Source organism: Arachis hypogaea, chromosome 13 (genome assembly GCF_003086295.3).
Source record: "Arachis hypogaea cultivar Tifrunner chromosome 13, arahy.Tifrunner.gnm2.J5K5, whole genome shotgun sequence".
NCBI classification, from domain to species: domain Eukaryota; kingdom Viridiplantae; phylum Streptophyta; class Magnoliopsida; order Fabales; family Fabaceae; genus Arachis; species Arachis hypogaea.
The window spans coordinates 130,441,919-130,460,674 of record NC_092048.1 but is presented as its reverse complement, the minus strand read 5'-3'; the positions used below and the strand labels follow the sequence as shown (position 1 = coordinate 130,460,674).

The 18,756-nt window shown below is 36.7% G+C and overlaps 2 protein-coding genes across 2 annotated transcripts; one reads left to right on the top strand and one right to left on the bottom strand.

Annotated features, from left to right (window-relative positions):
- Window positions 1-1,164: 1,164 nt before the first annotated feature.
- LOC112733498 (GTP-binding protein At2g22870) lies at window positions 1,165-3,715 on the top strand. Its single transcript, XM_025782466.3, has 4 exons — window positions 1,165-2,139; window positions 2,217-2,286; window positions 2,742-2,904; window positions 3,003-3,715. The coding sequence occupies exons 1-4, from the start codon at window positions 1,731-1,733 to the stop codon at window positions 3,210-3,212; spliced, it is 852 nt and encodes a 283-aa protein (XP_025638251.1). The 5' UTR covers window positions 1,165-1,730; the 3' UTR covers window positions 3,213-3,715.
- A 1,211-nt stretch (window positions 3,716-4,926) lies between these two features.
- Window positions 4,927-8,693, bottom strand: LOC112733497 (linoleate 13S-lipoxygenase 3-1, chloroplastic). The gene is made up of 9 exons (XM_025782465.3): window positions 8,144-8,693; window positions 7,752-8,032; window positions 7,439-7,676; window positions 6,992-7,258; window positions 6,831-6,916; window positions 6,635-6,727; window positions 6,258-6,559; window positions 5,887-6,153; window positions 4,927-5,803 (listed from the first exon to the last, which is right to left on the bottom strand). The coding sequence occupies exons 1-9, from the start codon at window positions 8,538-8,540 to the stop codon at window positions 5,047-5,049; spliced, it is 2,688 nt and encodes an 895-aa protein (XP_025638250.1). The 5' UTR covers window positions 8,541-8,693; the 3' UTR covers window positions 4,927-5,046.
- Between the last annotated feature and the right edge of the window lie 10,063 nt (window positions 8,694-18,756).

Here is an 18,756-nt window from a genome sequence, read left to right as displayed (position 1 = left end):
TTTATATTTTCATTATCCTTAATATTTTGCATATAACTTATAAAATATTTATTTTTTACTCTAATATATATAAAATTTTCTCTTTTTTTTGTAAATTAAGTTTAGAGTTAAATTTTAGGTGCTATTATGCATGATTAAAACTTATCCATTTTTATTCTTCGTTGTTCATGTTGTTGACTATTGCTTATATGAATAATTTAAAAAAAGTTGGTGATATCAAAAAAGAATTTATGTAATAGTCTAAATTTTTAATAAATTGAATTGTATAGTTAATACCTAAATTTTAGATACTTGGATATTTTATTATTCCAATTCGTTGTAGGAAATAAAAAATTATATTATTATACTCAACAAAAAATGAACTTTTATTTATTTTTTTAAATAATTATTCAATAATATTTCAAAAATTATTAAATTATACCGTCTTAAAATAATGAACTAATATGAATATAACATATTTTTTTTGTTCCTCTCTATTAGATTTATCTAAATTATTACTTTTCAATAATACATCACCAGTTTTTTACTATTCAAATCAATAATAATAATAATATATATTTTTTTATTAATAAAAATAGCGTAATAAATTGTATAATGTCTTTTGAGCCACTAATTTAAAAGACAACTCCCTTTTGATTTTCAAACTATTTGCCATTCAATTATTTTTTTTCTTTTTGCTCACGATGCCATTGACATCAATGGTAACTTCTTCACAACTCACTTATTTAGGGTCTTTGCATCTAATACAACATGATTTGAATTTTTTTTTAATTTTCACTATACTGTATTTTTTTTTTTTGTAGTAATTTTCACTATACTGTGTAACAAAACAAAATAGTAAACCAAATTCACCTTAAACCCATTAGCAACTCTTGACCAAAAATAAAAACACCCATATGCAACTGGCCTACAGAAACCGAAATAATGATTGGATTCACTGTCAAAAAATGGAGTCCAATACTTCATTATCCCGTTTGAGTTTAAGCATTCCACTGAACGTTAAGCCAAGCCAATTTATAGTGTGGCGCCTTTGAAGCTATGTCCCAAGTCACCGACAACCCACCCACATGTATCATGATGACGTCAGAAAAAAGAATATCTGTAAATCTGCCTCTGTATCGTAGAACGACCCTAAAATAGAACTGATACTTCTTGAGCAATTATAATTTGAAGTTGGCTTACTCTACTTAAATCTGTCCGAGTATTGTTTTCTTTTCCCAATCCCTTCAAGAAGATTTCCTTTTTGAAAACACCTTTATAACTTAAAAATTAGCTTGCATCTTAAGAAAATGTAAAATGTAAATCACCAAAAGCAACTTCTTATAGTTGGCATTGAACTCTATGAAATACACTTATATGGCATAGGGAAGATTATAACAGATTAAATTTGCATTAAATAAAGGATTTAAACATAAGAAAGAAATAAATAAATACTGTTAGTCACTATTAATGCTCTCTCTTTTGTTTATTTCCTAAATATATTTGTATTCTTCCAAGGAATTTGGATGCAAGCAAGTGTTCCATCCAGGGAACTATAGGAGGAAATATTTGCTATTAGTTATTACTTATTAGGAGTTTGGTTTGTCTTAATATTTATCACTTATTTTTGTACTGCATTTTGCAACTTTACTGTGACCGTGGCTATTTATTTAGTCCCAAAACGACGCCGTAAAGGGCTGGAGGCACCCTTAATTAAATAGTTGGAGCAAGGAAAACGAAGAAAGATAACAATGGCGCTAAGAACTCGATTCTTCACTCTCACTCCCCAAATCCCATTTCCTTCATCAACATCATCATCTTTCTCACTCCTCTCTCTGCGGCGCCCTCTTCCCCGTTCAGCAACCTTCTCCTCCTCTGCAGCCGCCGTCCAAACGGTGCTATTCGTCCCGCCGGGAGTGGAGCCCCAAGAAGTCGACGATTCAATGGTTCTTCCAGGATCCAACATCGTAATCGGACCCTACGCAGGCGATTCCCGCATTAAGGGTGTGGAGTTCGTGAAGAGTAGCGGCAAGGCCAGGGACTGCCCCAAAGATGACCGACCCGAATTCGCCATATTAGGTCGCTCCAATGTCGGCAAGTCTTCTCTTATCAATTCCCTTGTTCGCAAGAAAGAGATTGCCCTCACCTCCAAGAAACCAGGTCATTCTCCTTCCTTCCTTCTTCTTCTTCTTCTTATGTGTGATGTGTAGAGCTAATTTAGTTTCTTGCACTTACAGGGAAGACGCAGCTTATCAATCACTTCTTGGTCAACAAAAGCTGGTACCTTGTGGATTTGCCTGGTTATGGGTCAGTCACTCCCTCACAGCATTACTCAATGTCTTATACTTTATGTTTATGTTTCTTTCTTATTCTGTATGTGTGTGTAATTTTAATTATTATGAAATCAAATCAACAGGCTCTAGTGGGCAATATTATTAACTAAGTCTACATCTTATTAGTGTAAAATTTGCAAAGCTGATTCCTTTCCCTTATTTGCTTCATAAAGGTATCTTTTGTGGGGGGAAGGAGGATATTTGTTTATTCTGAAACAATGGAGCTAAGCTAGGTATCCTCCTTGTTTGACTTGGTTAATAATAATTCAAGTTTCTTTGAATACTTTCGGTACCTATGTTGCTCCACAGGCTTGCCATGTTTTCTTCAATTATGTTCTTCCATGATTCCATCCATGTCCTTTTTTCCCCAAGGTTCCTTTTAAGTTGGAGGGGATTGAGCATTGTTGATTGTGTTTGACTTTTGTGCAGCTTTGCTAAAGCGCCTGAAGCTGCTAAAATGGACTGGTCCTCGTTCACCAAAGGGTACTTTTTGAATAGAGATACTCTCGTGGCTGTCTTGCTTCTCATTGATGCAAGTGTTCCACCTCAAAAGATCGACTTGGATTGTGCGAATTGGCTTGGACGCAATAATGTATGGTGCTTTTTCATATCGAGTCCTAAAATTAATACTGTTAAATGTTGAGATTCAAGTCTAAATTTCACTAATGGTTAAACCTCCATGAATTTCAGATACCAATCACTTTTGTTTTCACCAAATGTGACAAAATAAAGGTGGCAAAGGGGAAAAGGCCTGATGAGAACATAAGGGATTTTCAAGAAATAATCAGGCAAAACTACAAGATACATCCCCCTTGGATCATGACCAGCAGTGTAACTGGAATGGGCAGAGATGACCTTCTCTTGCATATGTCACAGTTGAGAAACTATTGGGATCAATAGAAGAAATTCTAAAATCCAAGCACATGCGATGCTCTACAAGAACATGTAGGAGCCAGTTGAAATTACAGATGGAAAAGCTACGGGTTTCAATTATATTGCACATGGTATTTCAGCTGGATCTTTCTTCAGAATGTTTGTTCTCCTTGAACAGCTGCCTCATGTAGACCATATATTACATGGGATCTAGCTTGACTTGTTGCCCGGTACTGGATCGTTATACATTGATTCGTTAATAGTCCTACACTCCTGCTAGATATTTAAAGGGCTAGAAAATTGCAGGGAAATGCTATTTGTTTCACTTTTATGTTAGACTTCCTCTGCAATTTTTGCAATAGCTAAACAAAGTAGATGGTTTGATGTATCTTTTGAAGCACAGATAAACAAAGCTGTTGGGTAGTTACTCTATTGGTTTTCTGTTTGAATTGTATTAGAGGGAAGGCACATATTTGTTGCACATATCTTTATCCCTATTGTTATAACATATTTTACAAGAATTCGCTCTATACTTTCCAGTGCCTTGTTTTTGTCATGGACATGTTTGTTGCAGGTTATACACCATTTTCGTTTAACACACTATACTTTTGAGTGTCAATTTATTTTTCTGGTTTCTATTTCTCGCTAAGAAAGTAGAGTTGCTATATTCTTTTGGGCTTGCACTGTTGGTAGTAAATAATATAAATATGGTTATCAAGAAGTCAGAAAATAGGAAACCTCTATCTATTGGTAAATATAATAATAGAAGTTAGGTATTTCCAACATGCACAGAGTTGAACTTTGACTCAGCTGTAGACGTGTGTCATCCTTCCATACCTTGGAAATTCTGTCTCTTGCTTATGTTGGCATTCCAATTCAAAGTACTACGAATCTTTGCCTCAAAAAACCCAAAGAACTTTGTTGCTCCAAGATGATAGGCGGAGGATTATGAATTTATATGAATATGGTGTTGAGAGAATAAAGAATCATGTGAAATTCCAAGAAGAATGGGGTCGCAGTCAGCATTTGGGATGATATGCATGCTCCACTCAGTGATCAAGACCTCCGATTCCTTCTCCGGGGTGCTCCTTGTCACCATTGTCTTCATCCTCTTCAGGGTATCCTTCGTTAAGGACAAGGACTTCCAGGCCTTCTTCGCCGAAGGCTGCACCCTCCTCTGCATCGTCATGGCCTTTTGGAGGGGATCCTTTGAGAGGAAGTCAAGGACTTTGCCTGCGATTGGCTTCACCAAAGCGTCAGGGACGCCCTCTTGGAGAGAGAAGTACGATTAAATTAACAACCATGTTTGTGCGTTTTGGATAAGTAGGATTATATACAAATGAGGATGGTATCTAAAGAATTTGTTAGTTCCCTTTATCTTGGATTTGTGATTGTTTTCTGGAATGGTGTATGACCCAATAACTTGCAATACCCCCACCATGAATAGCTGTGACTATAATATGTTCACTTGACATACCTCACTTCCGAAGTGTTTTGCAGGTAATATCTCCAAGGCATGATTTAGCATGAATGCTCAAGCTATCCGGTTAGAGCATTTCTCTTTTTAGTTATTACGGATGAATGCATTGTTTGCGGTATTCATTGGCAACTATAGGAAGCATAGGAACACATTTATTCTGTTCTTGATTACACCATTTGAATTCATCTATCGTGAATATTTTTAATTTCTAACATTTGACTTGACCGTAAATTTCTACTCAACCCTTTTTTTAGAGGTTAATTTAAGAAATCCTTTACTTTCATTTTATTTTATTTGATATTTTTATAAGGTAACAAATGATGAATTATGCCCCCTAAGGTGAGAACAATAGGACATTGCTCTGTCGCACATATTAGAATGTTAAGCTGTTACACTATTTGGCACCCCTCTTCCTGTGACCCCTTGATCTGACCATGGCATAAGCAATTCATATGGTGTAACTCCAACACCACATCTGTTCCTAAGTTTTTTATCAGCATTTCTTTTCTCAATCTCCGTCTCAATATTTTTTATTTCCATTGAAAATTGTTTGAAGGCATCAATGATCTTAGGCTCTTCCAACCAAAAACACAAGTCATTTCTGTCTCCTATGTACTCCTCTTCCGGCGAGTGCGCAGAGCCTATGCTAGTCACAGCCATGAACTTTGCTGCTTGAGATAAACTCGGAAGTGATGACTCAAAGTATCTCTGTGGATCCATGACAAAGTCTATGTAGTCAAGATCACCCTCCTTGGGAATTAGTTTTCGCATCAACGCCGGCCGCATTGGAACATATCCACCGTAGTGGTATTGGCTAAAGTTCAACACTGCATGTTGTGCTGTTACAATCCAAATAATGGTGGTCAAGATGGAGATGAGATTTTCAGGGGTGGAAAGTTTAGGCCACCAGCTAGCGTTTTTATGATCAGGGTGTCCGAGATTGATGAATTCTTTGTACCAAGATTGAAGTTCATAGTCAGATGAAATGGCGTCAACGTCTTTGTAGTAATGGTTCACATAAGTCTTAACCAATTTCTCTATGCTGGACCATATGAGGAGTCCATCAGCTGCATAGGGATAATCTTCAATGACTAATCTAACACCTTGTGGTTGTGATTCATCAGGAACCGCTAAGCCTCTGCATAAAGTTGAAACTACAAGAGATTATGATTTATGAGATTATAAGTCATAACCATAGAACAATTGTATAATGTATATTACCTTCTTATTAGATCGGTAGGAAGACCTTCTTGGTCAAATTGCCACCAATCTCTGTATGCAGCAGAAGTGATCTGCATAGAATATTTTCCAGGACCGAAGTTAGTCTCTAAGATACCTCCGGCGTTGATGAGTGTCTCACGAGCTGTGGCGTTTGTCTTGAGTGTGTAACGCATATGGGGATGCAGAAGCTTGTATATAGGATGCATAACACTCAGTTGTCGATGAGCAGCAATTATGAATGGTTCCATAGTTGCATGTATTCTTAACCTGTTATCATATTTACAAATTGTTAAAGAAATGCGTTATTTGTGCTCATTCTGTCTTATATACTAATTCGACACACACTCCCTCCACCAATTAGAGTTTCATACCAGTGGTGCAGATATGTATGAACAAAAGCATCATTAGAGCAAACATGAGCTTTGCCAAGTTGCCAGAGCCATTTGGTGGTGGTGTCTACAGGAGGGGTGAGCACTTGCTTGGATGAGGTGTTTGGATCCATTGTCGGCAGAGCAAGCTGTATAGCAATGGGTTTTAGAGTTCCCATTTTGGTGAGGAAGAAAATTGTGGTGGTTGCATAAGCTTTGCGGTCATCAAGAGCATTAATTCGATCAACAAAGGGTAGGAAGATATCATGATAGTCCAATATGAACAACTTCTTGTGTTCCAATGCCTACAATTTGAAAGCAGAGAAATAATATGTTATGTTATGTTGTGAACTTGGAATGATAACCATTTCCATTTTTACCTGTTGGATGGACATCCCATCGATGTGGTCTATAATGTGTTCTTCTTTTAGTGCTGACTTACAGGGATCCAATTTGCTCACTGGTGGGAAAACCTTTTTGGAGTGGAAAATGACAAAGTTAAGCATCAGAAAGCTTGGTGTCAAGTTTAGAAATGCTACGATAAACCTTGGTGAGACATTACTAGCTACTAGGTACCTTTAGCCTTTCAATACTGAGAGGATTTAGCCCTGCTAGAACTTGGCGTCCAAATTCATCATCTTCTAAAAAGTGTGATTTTCCTCCTGAATATCATTTAACCCCCTTTAAACAATTTGTTTATCTAAAACAAGAAAACACACCATTCGATGTCCACTTACTTGAAAATATCTTTGGAGGATCAAATTTAAAAAGTTCTTCTATAGTGCCACCCAAATTAGAATGAGAGTGCCTTGACTCCCTGATGAAGTTATGAATGTTGAGAACACCTTCATTGCCCATCTTATCTAATAATGCAGGAACAATGTTCCTAGCAATCGCAATCAATTTCGCTCGATCAAGGGCATGCTTCTTTATGTCTGCTAGTTCCTCATCTCTAGGAACGTATATTGACTCTGATCCACTAGGCCTTGATTCCGCATGTGAATCTAAAAAGTAAACGATATCATCACACCCGCATTTCTAGTTAGGTGAAAACTCACATGCAGTTTTCTTCATGTGAAGTTGATAGTTGAGAATCGTTAGATGATTTGGCGTGTTTGACTAAATTATCATTTAACAGTTCTCGGCTATCAACTTCGCATTTTTCAACGTGAAATTGAAGTTACCAATTCTAGTAGGTGGACGTCCAGTGCGGCAACGTGTGGGATAAGGGTTGTTTTGGCCACCAAGTGTTGGCCTTTCATACTCATATCCCTTGTCAGGATCACCCAAATCGTTATACACATCATACTCATATATTCTGTCACATGATTTTCTATGCCCTCTACCATCGCCTCTCATCTGCCTTAGCTCTCTTTCTCTAACTTGTTTCAATCCAATTGGTGTCTCAAAAGGGAGATACACCTGCCACGTAAGAATTTGATTATTCTAATAATTAATAACTTGGAACATGTATATTTTTCATAGTTAAATTGTTACCTTGTTAAAGAAGAAAATTCTCTTGTGGGGATCAATTTTATTTACAGGCTGCACCCAAGACTTGCATGGAAAATGAAGATTTAGTTGTTGAATGTTTATGCTGTCCAAGAAGAGCTCACTGTGATAGCGATTAAGGACAGCAACTGCTCCAGGTACTCCAAAATCAGAGTCCACACAGAATTCAACTTTGTAGGTGTTGATGCTTCCTTCACCTCCCAATACGACGTCGTTTTCGGGCCACTCCAACACTATTTCCTCGCTCAACTTTGCCTCCGTACCATCTTCATTTCATATTTCATATATATGATACATAATAACGCATCAAAATTGAAGTAAACAAAAGCAATTGTAGTATACATATCGACAAGGTTGAAAGAGAAAGAGATTCTTACTAGGACCAAGTTGATGAGTGCTAACAAGCTGGAGAACAAGACCTTTGTTGGCGTGGGGTTGAACAGTAGGCCTAAAAATGTTGACGAGAGTTTTCATGTTGCTTGCAAACACCTTATTATTGTTGTTGTTGTTACCACTTCTCACGGCAACCTCCGCAGTTAACTTGGTTATGGTGGTTGTGTTCATATCCCTCTTCTCACTCTCAATCAAAGCCGCCACTACAGTGGGTGCAATTTGCTTCTGCCTCGCTCTAACTATGTTGTTGGTTCCACCACGAATACATGAAAGCATCATGAATCTCCTTTCTTGGCATAGTGGAGATCCATTATTATGATGTAGATGTAGGGGGAATGTATCCAAGAGCGCTAGCATAACACTCTTTGTCCCTGCAGCCATTGTATTTGTTCTTAACTATGGTTACTGAGGAAGCTATGTATGTGTATATATATAATCCATTTGCCAATTTTCCTAAATTATTTATACACTGAAGGCTTCACGAGGTTAATCAATGATGAGCGGGGATGTATAAAATAAGTCACGCTCCTACACTGGTAGCTATTGTGGTTACACCACTTTCTTCGAGTGAATTTTTAAGAAATTTCTTTTTGAATTATTTTTTTATTTATAAAAAAATAAAAATAATTTTATATTTAAATATTTTATACAAAATTTTTTTATCTGTTTAGATATAATAATATAAAAATAATTTTTTATTTATTTATTACGTGAAAAAATATCTTTTTTTAAGAGATTTTTAAAAAAAATGTAAATTATAACTTCTCAAAAAAGTTTTTTTAATTTTCTAGTGATTTTATTTTTACTATTAAAAATTTACTAAATACACTAAAAAATAAAAAATATATTTTTTAATAAAAAAATATTTTTATATCAACTTAATAACGTTCAAATAAACACAGTTAGTTTTTTTTTCTAGAATTCAACCTTATCTTACCCTCAAATTTATGACAAACCAACTCTAACCTTACTTATTTGTCTTCAACTTATTGGTATCTGACTCTATTCACGGATCATAAATAAAATATAATTTTTAATAATATGATGAGATCTTAGAATTGTAATTTGATATTTATATATTTAATAAATAGATTTGGCTTTTATATAAACAAAAATATTAAATTTCTTATTGAAGATTTCAACTTAAGGGCCTGCTACACATACAAGCAAAAACGAGTTACAAGTTTTACAAGTTGGCCCAGCCCATAAACAATACACGCGCATGAAGAGGGATTGAATGGAGCGTAACATTCACGCGCTCCCCACTCAAACGGTTACGTTCGCTTCGAGTAATGACAGACTCTTCCACTTCTTTCACTTCTCAAAGCAATTCAAAGAAAACGAAACCCTTCCATTTTCGAGCAAAATTCGAAAATCAAGATATACAAGTCGTCGCTAACCTTCGAAACCTCCATCAACACACCATCAAACTCTCGATCAAGAATCTCCAAAGAAAACAAAGCTACAATACTCAAGGTACGTTACATTACGATTCCTGTATATTTTCCAGATTACGAACTAGGTTTTACTTTTCTTCTACGTTGTTGTTCTAGGTTTTACCGTTATTCTTACTTCTTTGTTACACTGTTCTTCTACGTTGTTGTTCTACGTTTTACTGTTATTCTTGTTATTCTAGATCTTCTGGTAACTGATTTTTGGGGGTATATTCCGTAGATTGGGGTGTATATTGCTTGACCTTGTAATGTTGCTTGATATTGAAGCATGTTTGAGTGATACCTGACTGATATATATGGATGTATCTGAATCATATCTATGGGTGTATCTCATTGTTATCAATGGGTGTATCTGAATCATATCTATGGGTGTATCTTACTGTTATCAATGGGTGTATCTGACTCATATATATGGGTGTATCTTACTGATATCTTTGGGTGTATTTTTTATTTCAGAAAAAATGGCAGCAAGAAACCAAACAAAAGACCTTAAGTGTGCCACACATCTTCTAAGTGATAAATTCAGAAACATGAGTGAGGAGAAGAAGGCGATTGTGAGGGATCTCGGATTCGGTGGGTTGATGCACATCCCACCACTAAGGGTGCATCACCAACTGTTAAGGGAGCTGGCAAACAACTTCAAACTTGGGGAGAACAGACTGGAAACAGGATATGGTTCTTTTAAAATAACACCAAGAAAGATAGGTCATGCGCTTGGCATCAATGCAACAGGTAACTAGCTAAAAATTATAGGTGTATATTAAATGATGCTTGGGTGTATATTTGAACCGACTTTGATACTTTGTTATTTTCCTTTTTGTAGGAAATCTGTTTCCTCAGAAAATGGATTATAAGAAACTTTCTGAGGATGACAAAGTAATTTTTAAAAGATTCCAGGGTAAGATCCTCAAAAGTCTTACAGATGAGATGATGGATATTGGCGTTGGTAACGAAGAGGAACGCCTAATGTTCAAGAGGATTTTCATCCTCTATATACAGATGGCGTTCCTTTTACCAACGACGATAAGCAAAATCTCGCCTATGCACCTGGCCCCAATTTTTGAGATGGACAGCATAACGGAGCAAAACTGGGGGGCATGTTTTGACCTTTATCATCAAGGGCATCACCGACTACGAGGAGAAAAAGAAGAAGGAAATTGATGGTTGCCTCTTTGCCCTGATGATAATTTACTTTCATCTTTCAAAAAACAAAGGCAAGAAGAGGGCTGAAAGACCGCCAAAACCCTGGATTGCCAACTGGAGTAAGGAGCAGTTGGTAGAAAGAATGAGTGCAGAAACAGAGGAAATTTTGGTAAGTGAACATAATATGTTGGGTGTATTTTATTTACCTGAATGCTGCTAACTAAAATATCTAATGTTTCAGGGAATTGTAAAGATGGCGGAGACAAGAGAAAAAATGAAAAAAATAGAAAAAAAGAAAAAAACAAGAAATAAAAAAAACAAAAAAAGGAAGACGAGTTCAACATCGTCTTCGGAGACAGAAACAACTACTGACAGTGACAGTTCTATTTCTGAGTCTGAGACTCAAGAAGACTCAAAGGATTCACCAAGAAAACACCCCAGCAAAAAGGGGAAAAAGTAAGTACCATACTTGGGTGTAATTCCTTTGTCGAGTTGGGTGTATTTTGTGGAACCATTTGGGTGTATTTTGTTGATCAAGTTGGGTGTATGTAGTTCATTAAGTTAGGTGTATTTCGTTTGCTGAGTTGGGTGTATCTTGTGCATTCATTTGGATGTATTTTATATCTTTAGTATGTTCTAAATAATGATTGTTTGCCTTCCAAAATGGACTCCAGAAAAAGAAAGAAGAGTCAAGAGGAGTCAGATTCTGATTCAGAATCTGAATCTGAATCAAGTGATGAGTAATGTTCTGAAATTATTACTCCTTTTTTTTGGCTTCATTATAAAGATTTCGTGTATTAACTGAAGTGTCTCTTATTAACTTATAGAAGCGAAGAATCATCACCGGTGGAGAAGGAAAAGAAAAAGAAAAAGACAAAAACAACACCAAAAAAGTAAGCACTTCTTTGGATAATATTCTGTGATAAAATTAATTTTTTATTTTTGATTCATACTTTTTTTCCACCCAGAACACAACCCAAAAAGAAAAAAGTTGTTGTTGAGCATTCATCTCCTGAAGAAGATCAATACTTTGATGGGTACAGTACCTCGTAAGCTATATTACCATCTATCATTGTAATTATTTTTGTTAACATCTTCTTTTATGAATGTAGTGAGAGATATGAAATATCAAGTGAAGATCTAGATGAATTGCTAAGGGAAAACGTTGAAAAATATGCTGCAGAGGGGTATGTCTTGTTGGGGTATATATTTCAGATTTTGGTGTGTTTTCTTTGCTAATAATTGTTTCTTGTTTCGCAGGGAGAACGAAGCTGACCTGCGATCGACAGAAGGTCGCTATGTCTCCTCTGAAATGTTAGAAGCTTTATTTAATAAAATCTTGTTATCATGATTGGTGTGTATTTTGTTGATCAAGTTAGGTGTATGTTGTTTATTAAGTTGGGTGTATTTTGTTTGTTGTGTTGGGTGTATATTGTCCATTCAGTTGGTTGTATCTTGTGCATTCATTTGGGTGTATTTTATACCTGTATCATATTTTGTCTGAATAACATGAAATCTGTTTAGAATACCGGCTGTGAACTTGGGAAGTGATGATCCTTCCTCTCAAGGACGCACAGAACATAGTAGTGTAAACCAGCCAGCAGAGAGCATGTAATTTCTCTTTCAAATAACCGTTACTTTTGTTCTTCTATTACCTTCTACTTCTAATTCTGTATATATTTTTTTTAGAAAAAAAGCCCTTTATTATTTTATTCGAGAAAAAAAAGGCAGGAAAAAAAAGCAAAAACTGCAAGTATGTAAGTTCTCAAAAAACAAAGCATGTCTTATTTTTGAATTGTTCGGGTGTATTTTTTGACTTTCTTTGGGTGTATTTTTGGTTGAGTCCGGTTCAACAGTCAGCCAGTGAGCCAGCTGATTCGAATATAATGGTTGTGAGGGAAAAGACACTGTCGGATGCGCTTGCAATGTGAGTTTTCCAAGAATATTTCAACCTTATAACCTTATTATTTTCAAAGGCGTTGTTAACCTTTCATTTTTCTTCTTGTTTAGAGTCCCGATTCAAGTTTTTGTGCCGGCGTCCCAAACAACCACTGTGCTGGAACTTCAAGAAACACCTGAGACAGATTTTGAACCAACCCCTCTGCTACAGATTGAAGGAACTACAGAAACGTAAGAAATAGTATTGGGTGTATATTTGTTTAGAGTTTGGGTGTATATTGGGTTACAGTTTGGGTGTATATTGTTGCTGAATAGTTTTTTTTGTCATGATTAATTTGATGTGCCGTGCAGCACTCCTGAACCCCCCTCCCCCAACAACTTGAAGAAAACACAACCACACTTCCCCCAGATCCATCTAAAAGGTAAGTTCATTAGAGTAAAATCAGTGTATAGGTGTATATTGGGTTACAGTTTGGGTGTATATTGTTCCTGTAAAGTTTTTTTTATTTCATGGTTAATTTTCTGTGCCGTGCAGCACTCCTGAACCCTCGCAAAAACTTGAAGAAAGCACACCCACGCTTCCGCCAGCTCCATCTAAAAGGTAAGTTCATCAGACTAAAATCAATCTTTACTTATCATCCGTATATTCTTACTCTTATAATACGTTATACATGATCACGCAGTTATCCAACCCCAGAAGACGCTGCTGCGCTGTTGATGATGACACGGACAGCATCGTACGTTCCTAAAACAGATCCGATGCCATCATTCAGCCTTGGCTTCACTGATTCCAGCCAAGAAGAAACAACAACGCAGGAGGGACCGTCAACGCAGGAGGCAGACAGGGAAAAAACTCCAGAAACTGCAATTTTGCTAGAACAATTAGAGGATTTGGTACAAAAAATAGCAAGCAGTGCGGCGAAAGAAGAAAGTAAAAGTCCACAAATTCAAAAGAAGACTGGCGGAGAAAGTTCTGGGAAGTTTGAAACTCCTGCGGGAATATATCAGATTACGGATGATATGAAAGAGAAGTGCTACATCTGGGCGACGCGAGTGAAGACATACGCAGATGACAGTACTAACAAGTTTGACAACCTGTGCACTCTGATTTTCCAAGACAATTACATTTTGAATAGAATGCTCCAGGCAGAAAGTTATATAGAATCTGAGGTAATATTAGAATAACATTAATGTTTTAACAACAAAGTTAACGGCAATATTTATTAATGTAAATTGATTTCGGCATATATTTCTAGATTGTATCTGCCATGTGCCTCATCCTCAACCAGAAAGATGATAAAAGGTTTCAAGAACAAATATACTGTCTCCCCTTGATATTGTGGTAAGTGTTATTTCTATGAATTTTGGCTGTATTTTCTGTATTCCTTAGGGTGTATATTCTCTGATCAACGGGTCTGTTTTTGTATTCATTTGGGTGTATTTTTTACGTTCAATTGGGTGTGTTTAAGGTATTCACTTGGGTGTATTTTCAGTATTTCATTTGTTGTTTCACAATTGTTGCAGAGCATGGCCGTTTCGAAGCACCCAAACGGGGCATTCATATCACCTAAAACCAATAAAGAATTCAGCGTGAAAGACTACCCGAGTTTTATTCCCTTCATAGATGCAAAAAAATTAACTTCGCATCGATATGTAAGTTTTCATTTCCTAAATTTGTTAGTACCGTTCTTTACTTATATGCCAAATAAAATAACACACTGTTGAAATGTGGCAATCCTTCAGATTTTTGCACCTGTTTGCTACTCGGGCCATTGGTGGTTATGGGTGATTGATACAAAAAAATGGAGATATTATATACTTGACCCGCTACACAAGAAAGCTCCAACCGAGGAGAGAAAGCAGGTTAATAAATTCACTATAAGTTAGCTCTATGTTCTTTACTTTAATAGATAGATGTATTTCAATTCAATATAAGGTGTATGTATGTTTTGCTTTGGGTGTAAGTATGTTCTCCTTTGGGTGTATTTCATTCGGGTGTATTACTGATTTCTTTTGTTGTTTAAGGGATATGTAATTTCAAGAATGAGAGCATATGCCGGCGGAGAACCTCTGAAGAAAAAGGAGAATGAGTTGGAAATTAAACCAACATACGTTAAAATCTCAGGCCAAAAATCAAGGTATAAATTTCTGACTCTGAACATTAAACTCTCCTAAATGAGATTTGTAATTTATTTTCTTCATTTTCAGCTATGACTGCGCTATCTACGTTATGAAGTGGCTTGAGTTAATTGAGCCGGAAAACATTAAAAGGGAGAAATATAAATGGGATAATTGGCCACAGGTAACTGTCTTTAAAACTATATAACTCTGCATTACCTTACTGAATTAATATTGTTGTTTAAATAGAATATACTTTTTAATTGTAGGAGGAGGTGGACCACTACAGAGTAGAATATGCATCGCGGATACTATTCAATGAATTGAATAAAGAGAGAGATCAAGCAATTAGAGCGAGTAATGCAATAAGACTGTCGAAGCCATCGTCAATATTATTGAGTCCGTTTTGTCAGATTAACTCTACTGATGTAGAAACTGAGTAATCTAACTGCTAGCTAGGTTGTAAATTGAACAAATGCTGTAAAAATTTGCCATTTATAAACAACTTCTTTTCAATAAAATTTTTTTCCATAGTTAAACTGTCTGTGCTGTTAAACTGTCTGTGCTGTATTCAAAAGCTCTGTATTACAGGTGATAAAATATGAAGGAAAACATCAAGGCGGATCTAAAACACAAACTATAAACTTTTACACCCAACGGAAGTTTAATATACACCCAAGATTGCTTAATATATACACCCAAACTGTCTGTGCTGTTAAACTGTCTGTGCTGTATTCAAAATGTATGAATTACAGGTACTATAATATGAAGAATAACATCAAATGAAATATACACCCATACCCTGGGATTTTTTACACCCAAAAGAACAGTGCTTTTACACCCATATTCTGTAACTATACAGCAAAAGAGTTATCGCCTGCTGCTGGTACCCTGAACTGATAATTCATAACATGTCCTTGATATTGACTAGAATTTGAATGCATCACTGATGCAGCATCAAACAAGTTTATCTGAATATAAGAAACTCACATATTAGCTAAACTATTAAGGAGAAAAATAAACTCAATCAGCACAAATTTAAAGAACATTACTTTTACCTCGCTTAAAACTTTCGTTTTCTTCTTCTTTGTGGCATTTACAATCTGTTTGTCCAACTTTGAACCTAGCCTATTTTTTCGACGTCCTCTTGTTCGAATCCTTGGCGGGCTTTGAAGCTCGTTAACGGATTCCAAGTTGGCGTCTTCGTGGGATAAAGAAGATGTCCCATTCCTTTTGGCTTTTAATGATTCAATCTCAGCCATGACATTATCGTACGCACGGTGCAGAATTGCAGTCAGCTCCTCCGATTCGGATGCAAATTCATAAATATTTTGCGAACGAAAAACCAATTGGTCGAACCTCTTGCTTCTTGGCTCCATTAGTGGCTCGTCGTGGCTGCTCTTGATGTGTGTGTCACCTCTTTACCTTCTTGCTCCATCGTTCCAGTATATATCTAGGTGACACTTGGCTTACTTGTTCGAAGCTTAACACGCTTAGTGCGTGACGACACAGTATCCCTCTCGACTCGAATAATAAGCATTGGCATTTTACCTCGGCTGCAACTGAGTCGTAAGTAACCACAAACTTGTTGAATATTGAGCTGGAAACTTGTTCTCCGACTTCGTATACTGAATAGCCTAGAGCGGAATTCGTTAATTTGGTGATGCAATTCGCCTTTCCTCTGAATTGCGCTTGGACTTCCCTAAACTTTTGATGAGTGTACACATCTTGAAACTGAGCTTCAATGGACGATTTGGTTGGACACGGTATGACCGTGTGAAAATCTGCAGCATCTGATTCTCTCTCTGCTTGCTCCCTGCTTCCGAGGCAATTATCGTATTGTTTGACGAACTGAATAAGCGAGCTGTTCCGGGTGATAAACTTGTTAAAAAATGAATGCATGCTCTTGCTACTTTGTGTGCTTCTCATCCCTGCCCAGAAGTGGTGATCTAGATAGATAGGAACCCATATGTGACGGTCTTCATATAGATCTGCAGAATACACCCAAACACAGACTATAAATACACCCGAAAAAACATGCAATTTACACCTCTGCTGCAGATTTTAAACAAACATTACCTAAAAGCCACTTGTTGTCCGCAAGACCAAAATTCAGCAGAAAATCATTCCAATTCCTATCGAATGAGTCTTTGCTATGAGAGTTCCAAACAACTTGGCTCATTTCTTGTTCAATATCGGCATGTCCCTTGTACCCGTTTAATTTGCTTGGAATCTTCTTCATGATGTGCCAAATACACCAACGGTGCATTGTTGTTGGCATACAGGCTTTTAAAGCCCTTTTCATTGATGCGCATTGATCGGTGAGAAACCCTTTCGGAGCGTTTCCTCCCATGCAACGAAGCCAACATTGAAATAACCATTTGAATGATTCAATTTCTTCGTTTTTCATCAAAGAGTATTCAAGAAGTGTTGACTGACCGTGGTGATTCACCCCGACAAAAGAACCACACACCAAATTATACCTGAAACAAATTACCATAGTGCAGAATGGAAAATCATTAGGTACATCCAACAAATGCTTCGTATATACCCAAAAAAACAGCCAATATACACCTCTGCTGCGGATTCATAGAAATACATTAATTTAGCATCATAAACAGGGGCAGTTTTTTACCTGTTTGTATTGTAGGTGGTGTCAAATGAAATAACGTCTCCGAAATACTCAAAGGCAGCTCTACTTCTTGCATCGGCCCAAAAAGCCAGCTTAATCGATTGATCCTTCTTGAGTTCGAGCTCAAAAAAGAAATTTTGATTCTTCTCTTTCATTCTTAACAAATATTTTCCGAATTTCTTTGCATCTTCTTGTTCGGAAACATTCCGCACTTCCCTGGTAATGTAATTCCTCACGTCCTTTTCGATAAAATTTAACTCGCGGTGACCCCCGGCAGCCGCGACAAATGATTGGTAGGTTTTGCTTGGTCTGATACCGGCCTCCTCGTTATTCTCTATTGTACGACGAATGGATAGGCTTAGTTCCCTGTACTGTTTGAACACCTCTGCTTTACTTGGACAGCAGGGGTGTGAATGATCCAGCACAACCTTTGAAATCATCCAAGCACCGACATCCTTCAATGTGTGTATATAAATTCTTGCAGGACAGTTTAAACCGGCTGTCGGATTGGTCTTCTCGGTCGGAGATATTTTAGATTTCCATTTTCCCTCTCTGCTACATGTAATCAATTGATTCTTAATCTCGTTTTCCTTCCTATTTGTGCTTTGAACTCTTGTAGAAAAACCTGCAGCCTTGGCGTAGTTCCTGTAAAATTTTCCAGCATCTTCAAGCGTGGTAAAGGTCATTCCAACCTTCGGAACAAACTGGTCATCAACAACAGAGAGAGGCTGCAGAATACACCATGTCAAAAACTAAAAATACACCCAATCATTGCTGATATAATACACCCGAACCGCAACAACTCAACTAAAATAACAAAAAAAAAACCATAAACTGTAAATACACAAGCTGCAGAATACACCATGTCAAAAACCAAAAACACACCCATTCATGTCTGATATAATACACCCGAACGACAACAACTCAGCTAACAACAGAAAAACCCATAAACTGTAAATACACCCACACTTCTCGCAAAAATACACCCAAGAAAAGCTCTGATCTACACCCGAGCGTCTGCTATAAATTCCAGATAATTAATCAAAACTAATACATTACATTCAATCGACAGATTCATGTTAACGTGTTAGTTCAATGTTCAAGAATTTTTCAGCTACACAATGCTATTGAAATGACTGCAACAAAATTCAGAGTATGTAAATCAAACCTCAGGAACTTCGTTAGTTCAAATTCATAATCCACTTCGCCCTGATTCAGCTGACAATCTGAGCTTGAATCATCCATAATCTTCAAAACGAGTTCAAACTTTGATTTCAGAAAACAACAAATCAAATAGAAAACGAAACTGGAGTTGCAGAGAGAAGAACTAACGTAAATGACGAAGAACATA